Below are 25,606 nucleotides of genomic sequence, written 5' to 3'. Positions count from 1 at the left end.
CTGTACGCCGAAAGAGGACGCAAATTTAGACCAAGTTAAGGTGAAAGTGGTATTTGGCTGACCTTCGTATTCCCATTCTCATTCCCGCGATCCCGTTTTTCAGTTCCTTCCCCTCTCGTCTTTTTCACCCCCCCCTTCTCTCTCTCTCTCTCTCTCTCTCTCACACACACACACACACACACACACACACACACACACACACACACACACACACACACACACACACACACACACACACACACACACACACACACACACACACACACACACACCTCCCAGTTTTTCCGTTTCTCCCTGATAAAGAAGTAATACTTTCTCGCATGTCCACATTCTCAGTACCTTTTATTCTCTTTATCTCCATATTTCCCTCGATTTAATTCCCCTTCTTCCTCCTCCCTTACCACCTCTCCCTGTCAGTCTCCAGCGTTCCTGTTTTTCCTACATACTCTCACCACTATTTATTCTCCAAAATTTTCATTCGTCTTCCCTCTTGTCTCAGTACTTATTTTTCACCTTATTTCATTCCTCACTCCCCTCCCTCATTACCCCTCGTCCTACTTTCCCTCACTCGCCTCGTCCTCCTTCCCCTCATCCCCTGTCCTCCCTCCTTCCCTCATCCCCCCGTCTCACCTGCCTCATCCAGTACTTCCGTGTGTTCCCTCTTCCCCTGCATTCGGATAAGTACTCTCCCCTGTCCACACTTCGAGTAATGGTCCTTTTTTACTTATTTCTCTCATTTGATTCCTCATCTGTCTTCCCTCCTCCATCTCTCTTCTCACGTCTCCCTCCCCTCACTCTCCTCACGTCTCCCTCCCCTCACTCTCCATCCCCTCCCCCTCAGTTCAAAGTTCCTGTTTCCCCAAATTCCAAGCAATACTCCCCCCCACTTTCCTCATGTCAAGTGTTTTCCCCATCGCCATTATTTTCCCCTTTAGATGCCCCATCCCCTCTTTGCCCATGTCCTCCACCTCTTTATCCCTCTCCCTCCCCTCTTTACCCCTCTCCTTCCCCTCTTTGCCTCTCTCCCTCCCCTCTTGTCCCTCTCCCTCCCCTCTTTCCCCCTCTCCTTCCCCTCTTTGCCTCTCTCCCTCCCCTCTTTGCCCCTCTCCCCTCTTTGCCCCTCGTAGTCTCTCTTTTGTCAGTCTCTTGGTTCCTCCTTTTCACAGACATCTACACCAGTATTTTTTGTAATTTATCTAGCGCCATTCTTATTAATCCCTTTCATGCCCCCAGTTTCCCTTCCATCATTCCCCTCATACCCTCCTATCATTCCCTCCTCCCTCTCTCCTCTAACTTCCCCTCCCCATCCCCTCTTCTCCCCCTCTTCATGTCAGTCTCCCAGTTTTCCCATTTTCCCCCACATTCCCACCCTACAAATCTGTCCACTCATAACCCGCCCCCCCCATTAAAATTCATGGGTGTGGGTTGCCTGCTAGTCATTTATCAGGGGGGCGTTGTTAGCAATTACGGAGATGGGGAAAAGGGGAGGAGGTGAGGGGAGAGGTAGGGGGAGCGGACGGGAGGGGGGGATTCTGCATGCGTTCCATCTCGCCCCCCTTCCTCACTACCTATGTGCCTCTTCCCCCCCCCCACTCTCTCTCTCTCTCTCTCTCTCACACACACACACACACACACACACACACACACACACACACACACACACACACACACCACAATGACACACACACACACACACACACACACACACACACACACACACACACCACAATGACCCCTCTCTCTCCTCCCCTCATGCGGTTTGTCTCAATCAGAGTGGGAATGTTTGGTTAAATGGAATATGAATGATGGTCAGGAGGGGGTAATGGAGGGGGAGGAGGAGAGAGAGAGAGAGGATGGAAGGGGAGGGGAGGAAATGAGTAGGGAGGGAGGGGGAGTTTTTACGTGGGGAGAAGAGAAAGGGAGGTGGAGGGGAAATTGAGAGAAAGAGAAAGGAAGAATGGGGAGAGAAAAGTGAAGGGCGACAAAGGAAGGATGGAGAGGGGAAAATGAGGGGTGATGGGGAAGGTAAAGCGTGGAGAGGGAGGAAGACGACGAAATTAGAGACGGTGGATGGAGAGAGAAGAAAAAGAAGCGTGATAGGGAAGTGAAGGAAGAATGAAGAGGAGTAGTGGGTAAGGGAGAGGAGAGGAAATAAGGAGTCAGAGTGAGAGGAAGGAAATGAGATGTGGGAGGGGGAGGAGAAGTGTTTATGGGGGAGGAGTAAAAGTGAGGAGAGAATAAAGGTAAATAATAAAAATAGAGTCAAAAGAGTGAGAGTAAAGAAAGACCCCATAGAGAGAGCTATGAGAAAGGAAGAGTAAGAAGAAGAAGAAGAAGGATAATGAGTGTGGAGAAGAGTTGAATATAGAGTATGAAAGAAGAATGATGAGAACTGGGAAGGAATAGAAAGGTGAGAAGGTGTAATCACTGGGAGAATACGAGCAAAGAAAGAAAACTTGCACTACAGAAAGGCAAGGGACAATAAGAAAGAATGGAAGTTAGTGATGAGCGAAAGATAAGCAGAATTATAAGAGGTTGGGTAGTTGGACAGTATCGGTAATAAAGAAAGCGTAGAGAGAGAGAGAGGGAGAGGGAGAGGGAGAGAGAGAGAGCAATAAAGAGCTGTGTGAGAGAGTAAGAGTGATGAGAGGAGGGCTGGTTGTGAAGGGTAGTTAATAAAGCTCTAGGTGATAAATGCTCTTGGTTTTATTTCTGGAAGCTCACTAAAAACTTTATAACCGATCGCAGCTGACGCCTTCTCCCCCCCCCCCCACCCTCTTTCCCTCCTTCCTTCTCTCCCTCCCCTTGACTTTCTTCTCTCCTCCCTTCAATACGCCCTCCTCCACCCGTCCCGTCTCTCTCTCTCTCTCTCTCTCTCTCTCTCTCTCTCTCTCTCTCTCTCTCTCTCTCCATGAGCGTTTTTCGCCTCCTTCCCTCCCTCTTTCCATGTCCATCTTTACTTCGTGCCCTTTATTCCTTCTCCTCTCGCTCCCTTCACGCTCCTTCTTTCCTCTCTCTCCCCCCTCCCCCTCAATCTTTTCTTCCCTCCATGTTCCTCTTTCGCCTCCTTCTCTTCATGCTTCTTATGCTCCTTTCTTCCTTCCCTCCATGCTTCTCCTTTCATCCATCTTGCTTCTTCCATATTTTCACCTTTCTTTTTCTCTGCGTGGTTCTTCTTTCGTTCTTCCCTGCCTTCGTGCTCTGCCTTTATTATGTGTTCCATCTTCTCTCCATCTTCTAACCCTACCTCCGTTACGCATTTTGCTTCAGTGTTCCATCTTTCCTCCGTGTTCCTCCTGCCCACCTTTTGTATCTCCTTCTATATTTTTTCTTTCTTCCATGCCTCTCCTTCTCTCTGTCTCTTCATGCTCTTCTTTTCCTCCACTTCTCCTTCCCTTCTCTCCACGTTCCCTCCTTCAGTTTTTCTCTGCTTTCATTCTCTCCACATTCCTCCTTTCCTTCATTCTCTTCTCCATTTCTCCATGTTTCTTCTTCATTCTCCATCTCCTTTCCTTCTCTGCACGTTCCGTCCTTCATCAATTCTCCTTCCCTTCTCTTCATGTTTCCTCCTTCCTCAGTTCTCCTTTCTCCCTCTCCATGCCCTCTTTCTTCCCCAATCTTCCATACTTAGTCTTCCTTTCATGCTCCTTCCTTTAATCATGGTAAATTCTCTCTCTCTCTCTCTCTCTCTCTCTCTCTCTCTCTCTCTCTCTCACCTCCATCTTTCTTCCTCCTCCCCCTCTCATCTCCTCTTGTTCTTCTCCCCCGTTCGTTACCTTCCTTTTTTATTTTTTATTTTCTGTTTTTTAACCGGTACTTCCCTCCTTTCCCTAATTCTTTATTTTCTTATTTCTTTTTTCCCTCTTTTCCATGTCCTTATCTCACTATCCTCATCTCCCCCCCCCCTTTTTTTTTTTTTTTTTTGTCTTTGCATTCATACACTTTATCATGTTTACTTCCTCACTTCATATTTTATTTTCACAATTGTATATCATCATTCCCCTCTCCCTGCCTTCCATTCTCTCTTTTCATTTCCGTTCCTGCATATTATTCATTTTTTATCCCCTTGTTATTTTCTTTTGAATTTGTCCATGTCATTTATTTGAAATTGTCCTTGTTATTTATTCTGTTCTTTCCCGTTGCTGGATGCTGCACATGCTCTGTTTATCGGTATATAGATTTTGGTGGTATCTTTCCTGGTGTAAACAGGCGTCGAAGTTTAAAGCTTGTAATTTAAAAAGCGGTCTGGAATTTTATCCGTGATGTGACCAGGATGCGTATAACTGCAACTTAAATGAAGTGAAAACCCTTAAGAACGTGAGTTATGAGTTGTACTGAGTGGGGTGAAAAAATATATATATATCTTTGATTATATCTTGAGGTGGGATAAAGCGGAAGAAGCACGAGTATGTACACCAAGACCGGTGCAGGTGGACGTACGATAAAAACCTGTTGATATGTACATTAAGTGGTTGCAGTTTAAATGATATTAAGAAGGAAGTTTGTGGTCCTGCTGGATTTGGGTGTTGAGAGTGGAAATGCGATCAATTTGGTTATGAGAGGGTTTGCTGGAAACATAAGAAATTGTCCTTATATGTACGCGGGGAAAAAAAATGCACTTGAACGAAGGAGGGGGGACAGTTATTCAGCCTGGTTTGCTTTTGGTAACAGGGAAAGGCACAGGCATTAAAAAGAACCCAAAGACCCTGTAGCTAACCCATCCGAATGAAAAATTTGCCAGTATATGAAAAAGATTGATTGGTGTGCAACTGTTATGAATTATGGCGAGACTCGTGAATATTATGGTAATGGGCCGAGTGGTGTCGTGTACTAGGACATTCTTAAATGAGTCTTTTTCAAAGGTGGCTAGAATAACAGGCCTGTCAAATTTAAGGGAGTTAATTTCCCGAATAAAGTCGGTAGAATTATGGACAGTCCCTTTCAGTCTCCTCGCCTTCCCCTCCTGCCATTAGCGTCGTTTTAGCGTCCCTGCCAAATACAGAAAAGACGCCCTTCATATCCCCAACCATTTCTCTCGTTCCCTTCTACGTCTCAAAAGCCCCCTTCCCCCTCCTGTCACCCTTCTAGTTCTCTTCTGCATCTCAAAAATTCCCCTTCCTCGTCCTCTCACCCTTGTAGTCTTTCTCTTTACTCCCTCCTGTCCGATCTTCCCCTTTCAACTTCCTTCCCTTTCCCTTCTTGCCATTAGTGTCATTCTGTCGTCCCTGCTACATATAGAAAAGACACTTCATGTCCTTTTTGCACCCCTCCGGGTTCCTTTTCCTTCTTTCCAAGCCCTCCCCTTTTCACCCTTCCACTCTTTCTCTCCTCTCCCCTCTTCCCCTATCAACCCCTCACCTTCCCCTCCTACCATTAGTGTCATTTTATCGTCCCTGCCAAATATAGAAGAGACGCCCCTGGAAAAAATGTAATAAAAAAAGAAAACGAACTTGCCACTGAAGGCGTATGGGGTGACTATGGTAATTTAAGTTGGCTTTTTTCTTTTGGAGTTATTCAGTGTTTTTACGGCAGCATAGTTTTTAGTTTCCAGTCTCGTATTTCTTTTTGTATATGAAGTACGTGGGTTTTATAAGGCGTTTCTGCTTGTAGCGTGTGATATATTGTATTTTATTACCATTTCATTGTACAGTTATGAATTGCGAAAGATGTATTACAGTTTTTAATAGATTAACAAAGGGTCATGATATATTTAAGTTCCGTAATGGTAGCAATTTTTTGAAAATGCTTTGATAAAAATTTTGGTTGTTAAAGTTGACCTGTTGGAGTTGTTCTTCTGCTTCCCTTCCTTTCTTCTTCATATCTCCACCTCCCCATCCCTTCTCCATCCCCTCAACCCCCCTTTCCCCCCTCCCTCCCAGCAGTGTGATTGATGGAGCGTCTGGGTGAACTTTTTAATTAAGCTGATCTGCTGAACTTTGGCACTGAAATGTGGGTGATGTGGGAGTAGGGGGAAGGGAGGGAAGAGGGTGATGGGTGTGTTGGTCCCTGGACGGATGGATGTGTGGGATGGATAGATGAATGGGTGAGCAGATGGATGAGTATTGATGTTTGAGCAAGTTGAGTGATAGATAACGAATGGTATTAGTCCGAAAGATAGACAAGTGGATGGTTAAGCGGATGGATGTAAGGATGGATGGTGAGTGTTGTCGTATAGGCAGAGGAATGGATAGTTAGATGAATGTATGAGTGTGGTCGGATGGGTACCGAGATGGATGGTTGGTTGTCCGATCAGTGTTTAGCCTGGTAAACGGTAGACTAATAAGATGGGTTGGATTAGTGAATTATGTCCTTCACTACGATGGTATTCCCCCCCCCCTCCCCCGTACCTGTATACGATTTCACTCAGGGGAGACCACGTAGTGAAAAGGATAATGGATAAGTAGTGAGCTAGTTTTGGGATGAATGGGTGTTTGATGAGTAAATGGATTAATTTTTGGCGGATAGGTTAGTAAATGAATGGAATGGACGAAGTTTTGACCAAATAGTGTGGAGGAAAGATCTGGGGTGTTTAAGAGACAGGAAATGGGGACAGACAGGAGTGTTTTACGAAGAAGACTGAGCGGAATGAAGGAAAAAAATGGGAATGACGGAAAGAAGAGGAGGGAATGGAATAGGAGAGGAGGGAACGGGGGAATGGAGAGATACAAGGAAGGAATGAAGAACCAAAGATAGAAGGAAAAGCATAGAGGTAAATGAATTAAACAGGAGCTAGATATGAGAGAGAGAGAGAGACAGACAGACAGACAGAGGTGGTGAAGTGTGAAGTACAGAGAGAAGGGTTATAAGCAAGAGAGCAGAAATGAAGACTGAAAGAGAAAAATAAAGATTAAAGAAGGAAGCAATAGAAGGAACGAAGGAGGGGGAAAGAAGAGGAAGAGAAGTGAAGAGGGAAAGGAAAGAAGGAGTGAAAGAGATGATCGCACATCGCAAATCTTTCTCAAATCCCTCTCATTTATAGGGTATTTCTCTCTCTCTCTCTCTCTCTCTCTCTCTAACCATCACCATAGGTATCATCGTTCCCTTTATTTTCACTTCCCTCTTCCTTCTGTCTTTCGTGTTCCCTTTCATTTCGACATTTCCCTTCATTCCTTTGATTTTCCTCTCACCTCCTCCATTTACGAATTCACATTTTTCATTCGTGTCTCCGTCATTCCTTGTGCTACCGCTTTCCTTGAATTATTCCTTCCCCCGGTTTCCTCCTCTTTACTACTGTTTCCCTCCCTCCATTAACCTCTTCCTTCTTTCATCTGGCTTACTATTTTCCTTCTACTTCTTTCCTCACTGTCCCCTCTGTCCACCCGCCTCCATTTTTCCGTCCATTTATTCCAACCCACTCTTTTTCCTCATTCCTTCTGCCTTCCCCCACTTTCTCCCCTTTCCTCTCGCCCCCTTTTTCCTTCCATTTACTCTTCCTTTTTTTTTTTCCCCTCCGTTCCCTCCCTCATCAATCACCGAGACGCAGGACGGGCTTATCTGTTGAGGAGCGGTATGATTTTCACCTCTTTTTTCCTTATCAGTATTAATCTCTTGCTGGGAACGCGCGCACACCCACGCACACAACACACTTATGCACACACACACACACACACACACACACACACACACACACACACACACACACACACACTCTCTCTCTCTCTCTCTCTCTCTCTCTCTCTCATTTAAATATAGACAGGATTAAAATGATAGGCGTGTTGGACTTTGTGATGTTGAATTTTGCAAGTACCAAAATATGGTGATGTTCAAGTGTATTAATATGTGGTGGTGTTGTGACGTGTGATGCTGGTATTGTGATGTGTGATGCTGGTATTGGGATGGGGGATGCTGGTGTTGTGATGTGTGATGCTGGTATTGGGAACGGGGTTGTTGGTATTGTGATGAGTGACGCTTGTGTTGTGGTGTGTGATGCTGGTGTTGTGATGTGTGATGCCGGTATTGTGATGTGTGATGCTGGTATTGAGTTGGGTGATGTTGGTATTGGAATGGATGATGCTGGTGTTGTGGTTTGTGATGCTGATATAGTGATAAGTGATGCTGGTGCTGTGGTGTGTGATACTGGTATTGTGATGAGTGATGCTGGTGTTGTGGTGTGTGACACTGCTGTGTTAGTGTAATAGGTACTGTTAGTGGTGTGAAGGAATATGTGGATTGCAGGTGTGGTGTGGTATGGTGTTATAGTGTGAAAGTGTGGGGTGGTGTACTATCGTGCAGATGTGGTGGTATGTATAGTGTGGTGTGGTGTGTAGTGCAGTGTAAGTGTGGTGTCATAGTGTTCAGTTGTTTTGTAGTTCAGTGTAGGTGTGGTGGTATGTAGACTGGTGTGGAGGTGCAGGCGTGGAGTAACGTGCGGCCCCACAGGTGGAGTGCAAGAAGGCGCAGCCGAAGGAGGTGATGTTGCCAGCCAGCGCGGGTCGTGGACGCGGCGGCGGGCGCGGCGGCTACGGTGAGTTGGTGATGGTGTCGCCGGTGCCGCCGCTCGCCACCTACCGCTACGCCCCATACTCCCTTCCCGCTGCTGCCGCCGCCGCTGCCGCCTCGTCGCAGGTGCCGCTGACCAGCCTGCCGCAGGTGACTCACGCGTCCCTCAGCGGGCTGGCCACGGTGGGCGCAGCGGCGGCGGCGGCAGCGGGTGGCATGGTTGGGGGCCATCTGGCCGCGGGCCTGCCCGGCTATGGTGCCGTGTACGGGCTTGACGCGGGCGTGGGAGTGGGTGTGGGCGGCGCCGGTAGTGTGGACGTGAGTGGGTGCAAGCGCGTGGCGTTCACGCAGCCCGCCGCCACCTCGACGACCAACTCGCTGGGGTACTCCGTGTCCAACCTGCTGGGGGTGCAGGGCCTCACCGTGCCCACCTACCCCATCCCCGTGGGCCTCTGAGCGCCCACGCCCCGTCCTGCCCCCGCCCCCGCCCCCAGCGGACCCGCCCGCCGCCACCCACCACCGCAGCAGCCGCCACATACAAGACGGCCTCGGGGCCCCCAGCAATAATGTTGGGGGGGCGGGGCCGGCCCTGGGCAGGCCGCCCCCACCCCCCCGGTCGCCTGGCCCTCGCGCCAAGCTTGCGTGCGAGACAAACTTTACTTGTTGGTGCCGCCTCACTCTGACCGACCGTAGCCCCGCTTGTAGCGCCCCCTGGCTCTAGTCACGCCTCCCGCTACCTCACCTCACCCTAACACCACCCTAGCTTCCAGTACTGTACTAACCAAGTAAAGTTTGCATTGCACTCGGGCCGGCGCCACCAGGCCCCTGCGCCGGGCCAGGCCCCAGTAGTAGCCAGGCTCTCTAGTTACCTTTATTTATCTCATAGTATCATTTTGGTTACGCGAGGGCGGTAGTGGCATGAGCCTCCCCCCCACACCCTCTGTAGGGATGCCCGCCAGATATATATTATTATTGATTTTAGTTATTACTTGATATCTATCATTCACTTCTTTCCAATGTCTATGCAAATGAGAGGATAAAAAATATTCACTTCAGTGTCATTGCTTAGGTGTCTTGTCTTCCCTTTGTTGTCAAGTACAGTGGTGAACTTATGTGAGTAATAATAATAATAATAATTATAATAATAATAATATTAATAATAATAATAATGATAATGAAAGTGATACAGCAGTGTTGATGTAAATAGATGATAGCGCTGTCCTACTCTCCTGTTCCCCCCTGGCCCCCCCTCCCCTCGGCACACTCAGCCTCCACCAACACGTGGCAGCAAGACGTGGCACGGCTCACCTCACCTCACCTCACTTCACCCCGGCACTCCCCTGGCCTGGCCGCCTGTGGATGTGTGGCACTGTGTACACATGGTACACACAGGGGTGTACATGTGGCCATGTCTGTCTGCGAGGCACTTTGTACATGTGGCACTGTATATGCAGCACTGTTCACATGTGACACTACACAGCATCTGATACGTGACACTCTCCACGTGACATACACAGCTGTGTACACGTGGCACTGTGTACTCATGTGTAGTGTGTACCTATGGCTGTGGTGTACACAGGTGGCGGGGTGGCCGTGTGTGTGGTGTGGTGTGGTGTGACTGCCGTGTGCCGGGGTGGGGTGGCGCCCCCTCCCCACTTCTTTCCAGGCCTGGGGTGGTGGCCCCCCTGGGCGACAGACCCCTGAGAGCGGCCGCCCCAGGCCTGTCCCACCACGTAACTACTCGGCCCGATGTACTTGTTCTCTTTATAAGTAAAGTAAATAATAAAAAAGGCCATGTACTTACGTGGGCAGGAGGGTGGCCGCTTGTGGCCCCTCGGCACCACTTGACATGTCCTGCATAAAAAGGTTTGGATACCAGTATAGGAGAGTCGTATACTTAAAAATATATAAAATAATAAAAAAAAGTATACTTAACCCCTGACCTGGGCGGGGGGAGAGGGCGAGGGAGGGGGGCTGGTGCGGCCACCCCCCTGCCCCCCCTCCCCGGCCGGTGGGGGCTGTGGTGATAGTCCCCTTAAGCTGTGTGGCCGATGTTATGTTTCCCTGTACGCTCACATTGTCTTCTATATGTTCTTGTTTTTTATTTACCACTTTTATTTTGAATTATCACATTTATTTTGTTTATCTGTTTATCGTTTATTTCTTGGCTTGGCTATAACCGCGCCCCTCTCCATAGTTGTAACACAGAACAATAGACAGTTACCGTAGTCTTAGCCGCTCTCTACATACATATTTACTTAGAAGTATGTCGTACCTTTAACTTCCACTATTGTTTATATATTTTTTGAGTTCTTAGTTGGTGTTTCAGTTGTAATACTACTTTTTTTTTTTAATGGTTACTACAAAGGCTGAATATTTTTTCTTGAAGTAGTAGGGTAGTTGGATAATGGAGGTAGTTCTCCAATTACACCGTATGATTATAATTAATTCTTGAGAACTAGTTAGCACTTAACCAATTAAAAAATGAGAAAGTTTTAAAATATATTGCAAGTGTCCTTTACAATCGTATATAACGTTTTTATCGTAGTGTTTTTTAAATAATGATTAATTTTTATTTTGCTCGTAGAAGACTCGATGCGCCAAAGGTTTACTACAAGAAAATAACAAAAGGTTCAAGTATCCCATCAGCAAATGAAATCATATATCTAGTGTTTTTCATCAGGGATGAACACTCAGGCACTTCTTCTCCGCATCTAGCGTACGTTCACTAAATATTTACGTCATCCTCTCCAGAACGTTTACATCTCTAGAATGTTTACATCTCATCCAGTTTCTGCAAAGACTAAAAATATTTATAAAGCTAAAGATGATCAAACTTTTTTTTTTTTTGGTCAGTTTTTTTCTTCAGAAACTTACAGCTCTCTTTTCACGTCAGACTATGAATGAAATATACTGTATATGTTCATGTATATATTTCCATGCGCGTTCACAGTATGGCTGATTTCGCATATACGGGTCGGCTTGTGAACGCAAACACACGATCAAACACTAATTAATCAAACCAGAGTAGCATCCGACTCCAAAGAAGAATCACAAACAATCCTTTATCAAAAGTTTCTGAACATCTATGCAAAGTGAAAACGGGGAATACACAGTGATAACACTTAAATAAAAAATTCAAACACAATCTTTACAGTTCCCTAAATTGTATAGTATGAGGAAAAGATGCGTGAATCATAATCAAGTGTGTCAAAAAATCATAATTACCAGACCTCATTTCAGTGATCAGAAAAACAGAGAAACCCCCAATCTCTTTATTTTTTCGCCAATTCATTCTGCTAGTGGAATCGTGAAAGAGGATTCAGAAACGGTGCCGTTCAAAGAGATGGCATTTTTTTTGTAGGGTTGTAAGGTCGAGCATACTCTTATCAAGGTTATAGATCAGATATTTTATACTTTTATACACTCTAGATGGTATATAAATAATCACATGATCTTTAGGGGAGAAGTTAGTCAAAGCACAACCTTCCTTTTTCTGCTAGAGTTACCAGAAGCGAATATGTGGGTTTTTGCGCCCATATAACTAGACGGCATCCCATCTAGAAAGGTCATATAATCCCTGTATAAAGAATTGAAAGTAGTGAGCAAAAATTAATGCACTAGCAACCCGATTACTGTATACATACGGTCTTAAATTTAGTAGAGAATTTTCTTTAAATCGCTTCTTTCTATTTGATTTCGTCTGATTTTGCACTTGCAGTAGGATGTTTTGATATATGCACTCAGCTGGATAGGCATTAACGGGAGGGTGGGTGGGAATAGATGTGGATAGGAGGATAGGTTGGGATATTTGCTGGCTGTATCTGCGAGGCTGTGTCAGAGAATTCCCTACCCCCTCTTCGAAGCAAGAGAGAATACAGAATGTACCGAAATTTCCAGCCCAGCTTACGAACGTGCTGTACCCTAAGCAAGCGTGTGGAAGTACAGCATAACTCCTTTAGCATGCATTGTAAGAAAACCGTAGGGATGTAACAAGCTGTCCTTACACTGCATCACCATAGTATTAACCAAAGGTGTGCACAAGATGGCTTACCAATATACAGTGTGTTCGGTAACTGGGTAAGGAAGTTGGAATTAACCTCTTCTAGGTCAATCCACATACCCAAATAACGTAGGCCTATAGATTTTACAGTGCCCTTTGATTATGCAATGTTCTACCTATGCATGAACACACCTATGCTTCCGTAAGTCTTAGTATTTTGGGTGTAAGACCTCGTATAGTTTTAGATAAGGTTTCTGAGGGAGGGGTAAGGGCTTTGTCTGTTCCAGCCCTGCGACTTAAATTCCTCCTCTGATTTGAATGCAACCTAATCCTGACATGTTGTGTAAGAGTGTCGACGGCATAGTGTTGTTGATCTAGTAGTCAGTTAGCAGGCATGAGTCCCTAAGAGGATGGAGACCTGTAGAATGAGAGTCCTATGCATCAAATTAGATATAGTGTTGGTCAAGTGTAGATATACCTGTAAAAAAATATTACAGTGCATCCTAGTTTCACTTAGATCAAATTGTATCACTCGTTAAAAATTTTTAGTTTCAGTTCCATGGCACATCATCAGAGGAGGAGTGTAACCCTTTCATTACAACAGGTCCTTCATGGGTACCAAAAAGTGAAATAATCAGCAGGTGATGAGTATTAGACTAGACAAATCATTTTCGTAGTGAAGGGAGTGATGGAGATTTTTATTTGCCCTTTTCACTACTGGCAGTTCATTTTTATGGGAAAAACATCGTCTGAGGGTGACCACTATAAATTTTTAAAATTATCATCATAATGAAGAGACTAATAATGGAAACTCCTTTTGACCTCTTCACTATGACAGATCCTTGCAAAGCAGGAAAGATAAAAATATTCGGCAAAGTCTAAGATGCAAGTCAAAAATAAAGAGATGGCCACCATAGTGAAAAGGTTTACCAGATACAGAAAATCCTAACACCCCCACTACGACAAATCCTACCAAAGTGGAAGAAAAATCATCATCATCTTCAAGTTACCAGTCTGAAATATAAAAGGGGTCATTGTAGTGAAAGGGTTTACTAGATACAGAATGTCCTTACTGACGACACAGAGGCTAAACAAAAAGTGTCATCCTGCTCAATACATCCTTTCAAGAGTGACGCAGTGTTCAGAGTTGGGTCACACAGCACCAGCAATAGGTAGCAATAATCGGGGGTGGGGGTGGGGGTGGGCGGAATACTTTGTTCATCCATTCACTATGAGGGTCAAATTTACCTTTTTTCTTGCTGTCACGAGATGATTTTATTCAGCTCAGGAGAGATTTTCCTTCTGATTGGGTTTCGTGTATACCTTTCCTTAACCCCTGCAGTACAGGGACGTCTTTAATGTGTCTCTTGCTACCATGAAATTACCTTTTTCAGCATAATAGAGACAACATGAAGAGAAGGTCTCTCCAAAGCTGAATAAAATCGAATGGAAGTAGCAAGATTAATTTTTTAGGACAGCGTCATGATAAATTGAAGTTGACTCCAATGGGCCCTTCTAGGCTGCATAATAACATCATCTGATGGTATCAGGATTTTTAAAAGTCGTCGTAGTGAAAGGGTTAATAGGGTTTCGCTTTGTTATCTGAGTTATTAGGCTAACAGGGAGTCAAAGTAAACTAAGGAACATACAGTACCGGTACTTAAAATAAACAAAGCTAGGTTCACCAATATTGATCAAACTGGAAACCACAAATGCCGCTAGGTGACTGACGTATTATATAGATAATTATTAGAGTTGAAGTATCCCGCTGTTAGGGTGCACTGATGATTAGGCTAGGGTGCGCCGCGGTACAGTACATTAGGGTGTACTGAGGTATCGTATATTAGGGTGCACCGAGGTACAGTGTAATAGTTTAGGGGGTGCCGCGTTATCGAATATTAAAACCCATCACAGTACTGTGTTTTTGTGGGTAATTTAGTCATTTGAAGTATTATGTTGGTAGGAGGCTGCTTTAGCCCCAGTCCCCCCCTTCAAACTGAGAACGCATTTTTCATTTTATTCTTGTTTCTTGCAGACGACAGTATTTTGCATCGGGAGAAAGATCGGGTTGTAAAGGGGCTTCTGGGGGATGTTTCCAACCTCCTCACTTTATCTTAACTAATTATTCTGGAGGTAGTTTGAGGAAATTAAAGATGACATGACCAAATATTTTGAAGGTAGTGTGACTAAATTAAAGATGACGTCACTGGACTGAAGTGGTTAATCCCTTCAGAATGATGATGTACTTTTTCAAAATTTATTCAGGCTGTCACCCTACTTGTTTTGCTATGGGGGAAAAAAAATTAAACAATTCTTTACACTGAATAAAATTATGTGGGGATAGCAAGAATTTCTCTATAATAAGACGTTCTTGGGCTGAAGGGGTTGGGTTCCTAGCGGTAGCAGTGATGATACAAAAAAACCAAAGTCTTAGCTAGGTAAAATCGGCTTTAAACTAACATCCACTAAGTTTTTTATTTATTCTTCTTTGTAGGATATCCTGTGTTTTAATCTTTTCACTACACTGACCGTTACTCTTCATTCTTGCCATCTGAAGACGATTTTATTTAGTTTTAGAGAGAGTTTCCGCACTGGAGGGTTTAGATTTAGCTTTCATTAACCCCTTTACTACGAGGGGAATCTGTAAGTTGAGTAAGACTGTCTGATGTTAACTAGAGCAAAATAATAGAGATCTTCAGGTTGAAGAGATTAACTTCTTCAGTCTGAATGTCATTTTTATTTTATTCTTGTTGCTGTCACACGGTTTTATTCAGCTTAGGAGAACCCCCTGTTAATGACGTAGGTAATGATAGCTACTGAACAGTACATCTCTAAACCCGACAGCTCATAAAACTCCCTCTGAATTGGAAAAAAAAATCGCCTGAAGAGAGCAAGATTGAGATGAAAATTCCGTCAGTGTATGGAATGGGTTAATGGGTAGTGTCTTCTAGTACCGCCGATAAGTGAGAGTGAGGTGGGTTTAATTTTTCTAGAGTTCCTAAGGGCTTACTAGTAGGCATCACTCTCGCGCCTCAGTTCACATATCGTCATTGCTTTGGGCTGGGTGGTTGCGTGCACTTATATACCATTTTGTATCTTACTTAGCTCTCTCCGGGGGGACAGGGCAGGGGAACACGATAGATTAATAGATAAAATAATAGATCACTCGCCCGAACAATAGATACCATAGACTATTACTTAAAGCAGTGAGAGTATAAGAAATATAATACTGTAATTATAATAATGTATATCTATAAATGACTACTTTTTTACATTAGTTTTATTATTATTACTATTATTATTGATTTATTTATGGTTTAGATTTCCTTGGTTGTGGTTGGGTACGGTAGAGAAGGATCAGGAAGAGGGACATAGCCCTCTTGAAGCGATTTTGTAGATTGTAAAATGGAATGCTAGACTAAGCCAATGCAGTTTTAAGAAGACGATCAATATCATGACAGTTCACGATGATAGTGATGAAACATACTTAACGCGGGTAATGACCAAAGGCAAAAAACGATCATTATAAATAAAAAATATATTCTGTATGTAGGTTTATCACTAGATGCGACCTGACAAATATAAGGTGATAACAGACTTTAGAATATTAAAATAAAACTGCGAGAACGACCTATAGTTTGAGTCCGTGCCTACTCTTTCTATTTTAAAACTATGATTAAAAATAAAAAAAACTCTTTGTACGTACGTGGGTCCATATATATATATTGTATTTTTCCTGCAGGTTTAGATGTTTTAGGTGTGGTTTAATCAATTTACGCTATGGAGTGGGGTTGCGAAAGTTATTATCAAAAGTAAATAAGTCATAATCAGTAAGTGTTTACCAAATGATGCGTATAGGAGACAATGCTACAAGGCTTACTATACTTCTTGAACGGCCTATGTGGTTTATAATGCTTGAATTGGTACCATATGACAGGGTTTTTTTGGTTATTAAAAAATTGCAGTTTAAAAGAAATACTTAATCAAGAGGCCTTCAAACCTTTAAGTAATTTGTCATGTGCCAATGATTAGTATAAAAACTCTAGTTAACCATAGGCAACGAGCCTTGTATGATACCTGTTGATAGAATAAACACGATTTTGAACGTACTCTTACTGTTTGTCTTTATGTAGTCTTAGCCCCTTTCTAGTGTAGCTCTGGACTAGCTTAGTAGAGCCGAACTAGTCCTTCTCTAGCAAAGAAGGAAAACATTCTAGCAGCATCTGAACGCTAGCTGGTCCTCTTTCCCTGAGCAAGAAAATAAGTAGAAAAGCAACAATAGTCAGAAAAAGTAAGAATAATAGAAACCTGGATGATCTCACGCTCTCTTGCTGTTTCCCCTTTATTAAAACAATGTATCTTAAAATGAACAAGCTTGTACACTCAAAAATCAGCTGACCTGGTGGATTGTACATGTAGGCGGCTCCTGCGCACCTCCCTCTCATTTATTACCTCTTTTGGTTTTCTCCCCTCCTGACTGTACCTTGATTCTGTACTCTCACTCTGTGTGTGTACTATGCTGTACCCTTTCCTCTGTAGCAGCCACGCGCGGGTACAGCCAAGCAAACACTCAAAAAATAATGGACTGGAACTTGAAAAGAAATATATACCTCTCAAAAAAATATTCAGACTAGGCTGTGCTCCCCCGGCCAGCCTTAAAAAAACAAAAAACAAAAAAAAAAAACTATTTTTAGATCACTCGTTGTTTGTATCATTTACAGTCTGAATACTCAAAGCTGATTGGCTGGTGAGCGGCATGGCAAGCTTGGCACAGGCTCCCAGTGACCAATGTCGGGTCTATAGCATACTTTGTTTTACTCTTTTTTTGGTTCTGATTTTGACTAGTGAGAATGCCTATAGTTGTGTCCCTGTTGGACCTTTATTATTATTTTTTGCAATATGCCTTAAACAAAAAATACAAAAGTAGTTTACTATGAGAGTCATGGAGACCCTTATTGATTATTATGTATTTTTCCCCCCTGCCTGCTGGGAAGGGGTGTAGTCAGTCATTTATCAATTTTAGATTCCAGACTAATTCGGGGCATCCAAACCTTTTTGTGTCTCTTTTAAGTTTTCAAATTTGCCAATCAACCCATTTGTCACACATGTTAAGAAATGCCTTCATGACGAGGTTGTTCGTTGTCTGACCAAGTTCTTTTTTCTCTCTCCTCTCGAATGTTCTAGATCTTGTTTGGTCGCTGGGAGCGCTTCCCGACGGTATGTATGTTACTCTTGTTGTCCTTGCTAGCCACCCCGACCCACGCCACCAGAGGACCCTCATTCACAGTCAATTTTTAGCTCAGTTTCCCCTCAGGACCCCCTCCCCTCCATAACTCCCCTTCACAGGTACCCGTATCACTAAGTTGCCGATTTCCCTTCTTTACCGGTTGCTTTTAGCTCAGTCCACCTCAGGCACCTACCCCTCCCGTCCCCCCACTGACACCTGTATCACCAATTTCCCTTCATTTATTCACAGTCTTACACTCAGCTCAGTTTCTCCTTAGGTCCCCCCCCCCCCTTAATCTTTTCACTGGTATCACCGAGTTCCCCTCTTTATTGATCACTTTCAGCTCAGTTTCCCCTCAGGTGTTCCCCCTTATCCCCCTCTCTTGTACCCATATTAATGAGTTCCCTCTTTTTATTTACAGTTTAATTTTTAGTTTGGTATCCTCTCCAGCACCTCCGCCCCCTGTGTACTCCCTCATTGATATCCGATGCACTGAATGCCTTTCTTTATAGACTCTTTACTTATCATTTTTAGCTCAGTTCCCCCCCCCCCGGCCCCTCCTATCCCCTCCTATGGGTGCCCCTATTACCAGGTTCCTCTCTTTGCCCTTTCAGCAAGTCCCTCTCACTCACGGACATTCCTCTCACAGACTCCTCACTAACCCGTTTTGAGAGACCACCTTTCTTACTGAGGCTGATTCTCTAAGCCCTGTACTGTACAGAGATCTGCGACACCTTCGATCCTTCCATATATTCCTTCACAGAGTGACACCATTTGAACTCATATTATTTTCATGTAGGTCCCCGTCCCTAAGAGCCCTTCAGCGACTGTCCCCTCCTCCATAGACCCCTGCCATTATACACCCCCTCACTACCCCCCTTACAGACCCCTATCAGAAACTCTTCTTCTTTACGGACAATCGCCCCACCCTTCACAATCCTCTATCTGTACAGATTCCCCTCACAAGCCGCCTCCCCTTATAAACTCTCCTAACAGACCTCCCTTCACAACCCTTCCTCTTACAGACCCTCTCAGAGACCCTCTTCAGAGACCCCCCCTCCCACAGATCTCACCTCTCATAGACCCTGCTCACTGAACTACCCTTTCACAACCCTCCCCCCTCTTACAAATAATACATTCCCCCCCCCCCCCACACACACACAGAATACCTCCCTCCCTCTCCCCCACACTGGCCTCGTTATTAGATACTTCCTCATCAGAACGCCCTTCACTGAGGTTTGCTGGAATGAAGCACTTTCTCAGTCCCTTCTGTCTTCCGCATGTCCACTGTACAGTAGATCAATTGTAGCTTCATTTTGTCCATAAGAAAATGTCCTACTCGTTGAGAGAACAGTATTGGTAAAAAAAAAGAAAAAGGAAAAATTAAATCCACCCATTGCTAATCTTTTCCTTGCAATAAAAAAATTCAAAAGACTTGTACTCCATCATCAGTGATATATATATATATATATATATATATATATATATATATATATATATATATATATATATATATATATATATATATATATATGTATATATGCAGATGTGAATCGCCCCTTTGGATCCTAACAAGAAATCTTAAAGTTGTTTCATGTATTCAAAACTCTAAGAAAAGTTCTGAGACATGTTTTAGGTAAAAATTTTCAGTTGAAAGCGTTTCCCAAGATGCAGAATTTTTGAAAATTGCAGGGATTGAGCAATGGATCAGCAGTGAGCTCTCTCTCCATACCTCTATTGTTTCTTGCACTTCCCACACTTCTAATTTGCTCCCCTTTTGCCCCATCTTTTACACCTTTTGCCCCCCCCCCCCGCCCTTCAAATGGCTTCCCCAAGCCCCGTTAATTCTTTAAGTATGCATCCTGTTTTATTTGTCGTTGATATCTTTTTTTATCAACTTTATTTTTATTTATTTACATGTCCTCTTGTGGCGTGGTCTCTGAAAGCCTCCCGACTCGAACCTGAACCAAAGTGCGGCTCCCCTTGACCTCTCTCAGCTCCTGGTGACCTCTGTTGGCCGCCTCCACACGCTGGCCCTCATCCACCCCCACTCTTTTCCTCTTACCCACTACCTTTCCTCCTCCTCTCCCCTTCCTCTCCTTTGTTCCTTCTTCCTCCCATTCTTCTTCCGTCCTCCCATTCTTTCCCGCCTCTTTTCCCTGTCCCCTTCTCTACCCTGCACTTCTGGCCTAATCATCTTCCCGTCCATCCTTCTTGATCCTACTTTTCTTGCTGCCATTCCCCTAGCCCCGTCCCCTGGCAAGTGCTCCGTCCCTTCCTTATACGCACCCCGTACACTTTAACTCCCCTCTTCTCTTCACTGACTCTCCCATACTCACATACCCCTTGGGCACCTCCATGTTCTTGCTCTCCATCCCTCCTCTGAACCTGCAGCCCCTTCCAGCTTTCAATTCCTCTGCTTCCTACCCCCTGACTAACAGTCCCTACCCCCACGTATCCCCAAAGCAACACTTCCCCCCAGTTTTCCCTCCAAGAAGAAATTCCCTCTCGTGCCACCCCCACCCCACCCCCAAAAAAAAGAAAATGTAAACGGTATACCTTACTATCCCGGCTCTTCATTAATTCGTCTTTTTTCAGTATCATTCTCTCTCCTTTGTGATTTGTTCCTGTTCCTAACTGTTTGACTCTTCTTTCTTAATTTCTCATACTGTTTTAACCTATTCTACTCCTTCCTTCATTTACCTTTAATTGTCTTTTGCTTTTTCCAGTTTCTGACTCATTAATTCGTCATTTCTGGTACTTCAGTTTCGTCTTCAGAGTCTCATTTTTCCTTTTAGTTATCCCATCTGCTTTCTTCCTAGATACCCCCCCCCCCTCCTCTCTTCTACTTTCGTCCTCTTCCTTCACCGGTCCACCCTTCCTGCCTTCCTCTCCTTGTCTCTGCATACTTCCTAGTTTCCTCTTTTCTCAGCCCCTTTCTTCCAAGCTCCCTCCTCTTTCTTCCCACCCTCACCTCTCCCTCCTGTTTAATGTTCCTCCCTTAACCCATCCAGACTTATCCTCCCTTCTCAGTCCACCTCTCTCCCCTTCCTGTTCCTGCATATTCCTATTCCCTCCCCTCTTAATCTGTATCTATCACTCCCCTCGCCCCCACTTCCGATCTCCTTTCCCCTTCATGCCACCCCTTCCCTCTCCTACTCCCTTACTCAGCCTCGTGTCATTTTTCTCCTTCTCCATTCCTTCCTCTCTCAGTATCTCTCACGTTCCCCCCATCAACAAGTCTTTCCTCTTTTCTTTCCTCTTTTTCTTAATTCATAACTTACCCTTCTCTCATCTCCACCCGTCCATCGCCTCCTATCCTTTTGTTTCTCTTCTCTTTCTCTCCCCGCCTCCCCGCCCCTGCTCTTTTTCCCTTCCTCTATCTCCTTTTCTCACTTCCTCCTCCTCCTCTCATCTCCTTTCCTAACTCGTCCCCCCCTCTTCCATGCATCACCTTCCTTTTCTGTTCCCCCTCCTCTCCTTTCCGTGCTTCTCCTCTCCACTCCTCCCCTCTCCTTCGCCTCTTCACCCAATGGCCCTCTCCCCCTTCCTCACTGAGGCTAAGACTAGCTTGTAGAATCACTAGTAGTGATCTGAATTTTCACACTCAGACTCTTACTCGAAACAGAAAAATGCCTTCGAATACTTATGTGAAAACAGAGAGGGAGAGAATGTGTTTGAATGCTATGAAAATATGTTTAAAAAAGAACCATATAAAATAATAAGATGCAAGAAAAAGAAGAAAGAAATGCTGCTCGATTCCCTTCTCTTTCCAGTTGGACCTTCGATCTCGCGTTAAGGGAAAAAAATCACCCATTCTGCGGGACACAATATACTTGCCCCTCAAAATTTGCGTACACGAACCTTTGTAAAAAATATAATTAAAATACTCTAGGAATTCCGCTAAGAAGAAAAATCAGCTCCAAATACCCGAAGTAATATAATTCTATATATAAAAGTTTGTGGTATTGTATGTTGTTTGAGGAATTCCCGAAATAACATCAATTTTATTTGTTTATTCCTAGAGAAGTAAACTGATTCGCCTCTCGTGAACACCAACCAGCCCACGAGCCCCAACATTCCCAGAACATTGTGGAGAGACAATGGTAGGCCACGCAGACAACACTGTTATATAAACTAACTCTTCTTTGTATGTTTTACCCCTCTCTATTCTTTGCTTGATTTAATTATTTTTTCCGGTTTCTCTCATTCCCCATACATTGTCTCTACTTCTTACACCACCTCCTCCTCCTCCTCCTCCTTTTTGTCTTCTATTCTTCCTCTGCCCTTTTTCTCCCTCCCTTTTTTTTTTCCCCCAGTCTTCTTCTCTTCCCTTCTTACTTTTCTCCTTTCCCTTCCTTTTTCCTCTCCAGGCACGTCTTTTCCTTCCGCTGCTCCTATATTCCTTCCTCTCTTTTCCTAGTCCATTTCATCCTGTCCTAGGACCTGTTTTTTTCCTCCCTCCATTGCTTTCCTCTTTTCTTATCACTTTTTTTTCCTCCTTTCCCCTTTCTCCTCTTCACTCTCTCTTTCCTCCTCCACATAGCGCCTTCTTTCCTTCCATGATCTTGCACTTCCTTGCCTCCCTCCCCAACTTTTTTTTCTCTCCCTCCTCCTGTATCTCCTCTTCCCTCTTCCTTTCCAGCTCTTCCCTCATCGTGTCCCATCTTCCTTTCCTTGTCCTTGTCTGTCTTCCTCTCCTCTTCCTACTTACCGATATTCCCTACTTCTCATTCCGTCGTTATACATCACCTCTTCCACACTTACGTTCATGCACTCACTCATTCTCTTGCCTTTATGTCTTGCTTTATCCCTTGCTTTTCCTCCATTTCCTCTTTGCTCTGCCCCATTTCCCTATTCCTTTCCATGTCTCATCTCTGCATTGGATCACTCTACCCATCTTTCTCATTCCCAACTTTCTTCTCTTTCATTTATATAAATTTCCTTACTTTTCATCTCTTTCCTTCCTCCATGTTTTTCACTTCGCTTTTCTGTCACAGCAACCTCTTTTGTTTCGTTTCCATCCTTCCACTCTCCCATTTTTTTTTTTTTTTTTTTTTTTTTTTTCACGTATCTTTCCTTCCACCTCATCTCCCATCTTCTTTCATTCCTTTTACCAGCCCGCATCTCCTCATCCTTTATTCCTCTAAAGCCCTCCACTTTCGCTCAAAACTCCATCCAACCGTTCCATGGTTTCTGCATCCTTCTCCTCTGTCCAATCATCCATCACCATCACCATCATACTTCCCTCCCATTTTCTCACTTAATTTTCTTCTGATTCAGTCAGTTTTTCTTTTCTGCACACACACACACACACACACACACACACACACACACACACACACACACACACGTTTACATACAAGTATACAAGCACGCATTTCTACATTCATTTTTCTGTTTTATCCCTCATTACGCATACTTCTTCCTGTTGTCTTTTCTCCGCTTCCTTGTTTCTTTTTCATCACACTATCGTTCCCCCCCTCCCCCCAGTGCTTCCATTCCAGTGTATTATTCATCCAGCCCCACCCTTCCTCTCCTGTATTCCTCTCCACATCCCTCTGTTCCCATTTTTATTTTCCTCTTCCGATCACCCTTGTATCCTGCTCCGCCCCAGTCGTCGTCGTAATATCCCCATCCCTCCCCTCATCCCTTTTTCTCCGCATCCCTCACTTCCTCCACTTCATTTCTTCGTTTCCCCCATTTCTCCTCCCTTTCCTCGCAACCCCCGTTCCCTTCTCCCAGGCTCCGTAGACAGGTGGGAAAAAATGAAAAGAAACTGTCATGACAGAAGAAAAAATCGAAAAGCTAACACCTGTCAACACCTTAGCCAGAAAAGAAAAAGTAGAATAGAAAAAGGAATGGGGTAAAGTGTGGAGGATGGTCAGCAGTTGGTTTAGTTATTTCACATGGTTGACAATTTTTTTCTCCTACATCCCCCTCAAAAAGAAAAAAAAAAAGCTGAAGAAGTAAAAAGACTGTATTTTTGTCTGCTGAAGTATACGGGATCCGCCCCCCCAAGGTAGAGTGGCGGAGTGTCCAAGAGAGCTCAACCTGTATCCGCCTTCTGATATGCAGTAAGTGTGATCTTTCTCCAGTCTTTCAAAACAAATACCGTACCAAAGCAAAAAATATATCAGACTTTTAAAAGATGCCAAATTTGACCAGTGTTCCTCATGTTCCATTTTTTATTTTTATTATTTAAATGATGAGGACTGACTTGGAATAATTTTTGTGTATTCTAGGAAAAGATAAAAGTTCGAGGAGGGAGGCTTTGGGGTTTTAAGATTAACGAATATACTTAATGTATATAAATGCCCAGACTACCCCTGGCATCAGCTTGGAGCCTTAAAAAAAAAAAAAATGAAATTGTGTCCTCCAAAATTATCAGGATGTCAAAATTATCATCATTGTACCGGAAACAGTAACTGATTGGGTGAAAATTTTATGTATTTTTATACATACATATTTATATATATATAATCGATGTCAATTGAAATTAAAACTTTTTTTTTTTTTTTTTTTTTGTCATGATTATCAATTTTTCTAACTATTTCTCCATCAGGGAAAGTTAGCACAAGCCCTCGGTGTTAACAGAGTAGTTTGGTGTGATCTGTTGTTGTTCCTTTAGTTTATATATTTTTGGCTTCACTAGTGGCCTCTGGTAGCTTTGTTAGATTTAGTAGATCCAGGCTGCTGCTCGGGGTAAATCTATACATACATATATTATAATTAGTGTACTATTTGAGCTTTGTTGCAATGACCAGAGTAGAGCAGAAGTCACTCTGAGAGCGCACACGTATGCATAGTTACCGGTACATGTGGATCGATGAGGTCTGGTGGATAGCGGTACGTATGTATATGTGTGAATGCCCAGGCTGCTTCACGGTATATTCAGTGTTTGGTGGGAATAAGTACATCTTGAACATATCGATACTACGGGATTTTATATGTAGCAACGATTGAATAAAAAAAAAAAAAAGAAAAAAAAACTACCAGATACATGAACTTGGCATGTACCAGTACCAGAATATCGCATATAAGAATCATGTTAAGCTTGCTATGAAGAGAAACATGTTTTCCCTTTAACCACTTCTGAGTGTAGTTGTGTAATCGTTTGTTGTAGTGCAATCCTATTCTCACCAAACAAGCAGTTTAACGTGAATTGGTTGTTGGTACGAGCAAAAGATAACCTGATACAGTATGAATACCTGTATATGTTTGGACGTGAACAGAACTTCTCTCTTGCTGGGACTTGTAACTTGCATGACTCACTCGTAGTTCCTTTTGTATCCTGTAGGGGAGTTTCTTAGTTATTTTGTATTAACGTCATGTTTTATGTGCTGAGCGATGATGCACCTCGTGGATCTCTATAACGCGATCATGACATTCTTAAACTTTATTATGGTCTTTGGTCTCATATTCTCAGTATTACCGACTAGTGAGTCAGAATGGTCATAGAAATCATTACCTCATGGAAATAATTATCAGTTCTCAAGCTGGCAGATCAGAATCTCTACAGGATTAATGTAAAGCGGTTTTAATAGTTTTACGAATGTGTGAACGATTACATGGCATTTTGTTCCACAGACAATACCATCCTGAGTTGTAGTTCTTCCACAACATAGCCTTACGTAGTCTAACCTAGCCCTAACCTGGCATAGCTTAGCAAGTGTTTAGCTAACGACCTAACCTGTCCTAACCCAAGAAGATCTGGAGGGCATTGTCTCTTAAACCATGAGTATAACTAATGAATATAATCTTGACGTAAACAAGACAGAAGATTTTAAATATTCCTGTAGCTTCATTAATCCTGTTTCTGGCCATAGTAATACCAACATTCCTGCCAGATGTGTTTGTGCAAGTTGGAGAAGTTTAGAATTTATATAATTGGTACGGTACTAAAGATTATTAGAAAATCTAGTTCGGCAAAGAAT

At 43.6% G+C, this 25,606-nt stretch overlaps 1 protein-coding gene across 1 annotated transcript in view; it reads left to right on the top strand.

Moving 5' to 3' along the window:
• Nucleotides 1-25,606, top strand: part of Rbp6 (RNA-binding protein 6) — a 992,472-nt gene that overhangs the window by 914,233 nt on the left and 52,633 nt on the right. The window contains exons 9-10 of the mRNA XM_080281723.1: nt 8,380-8,464; nt 17,627-17,659. Of these exons, the coding sequence (XP_080137849.1) occupies nt 8,380-8,464; nt 17,627-17,659 (118 nt within the window). The remainder of the gene's footprint in view (nt 1-8,379; nt 8,465-17,626; nt 17,660-25,606) is intronic.

Source organism: Coenobita brevimanus, chromosome 90, assembly GCF_032717465.1.
Source record: "Coenobita brevimanus isolate Jiangsu-jjx chromosome 90, ASM3271746v2, whole genome shotgun sequence".
Classification (NCBI taxonomy): Eukaryota; Metazoa; Arthropoda; class Malacostraca; order Decapoda; family Coenobitidae; genus Coenobita; species Coenobita brevimanus.
The sequence above is the reverse complement of the archived record's forward strand: the minus strand, read 5'-3'. Positions and strand labels throughout refer to the sequence as shown.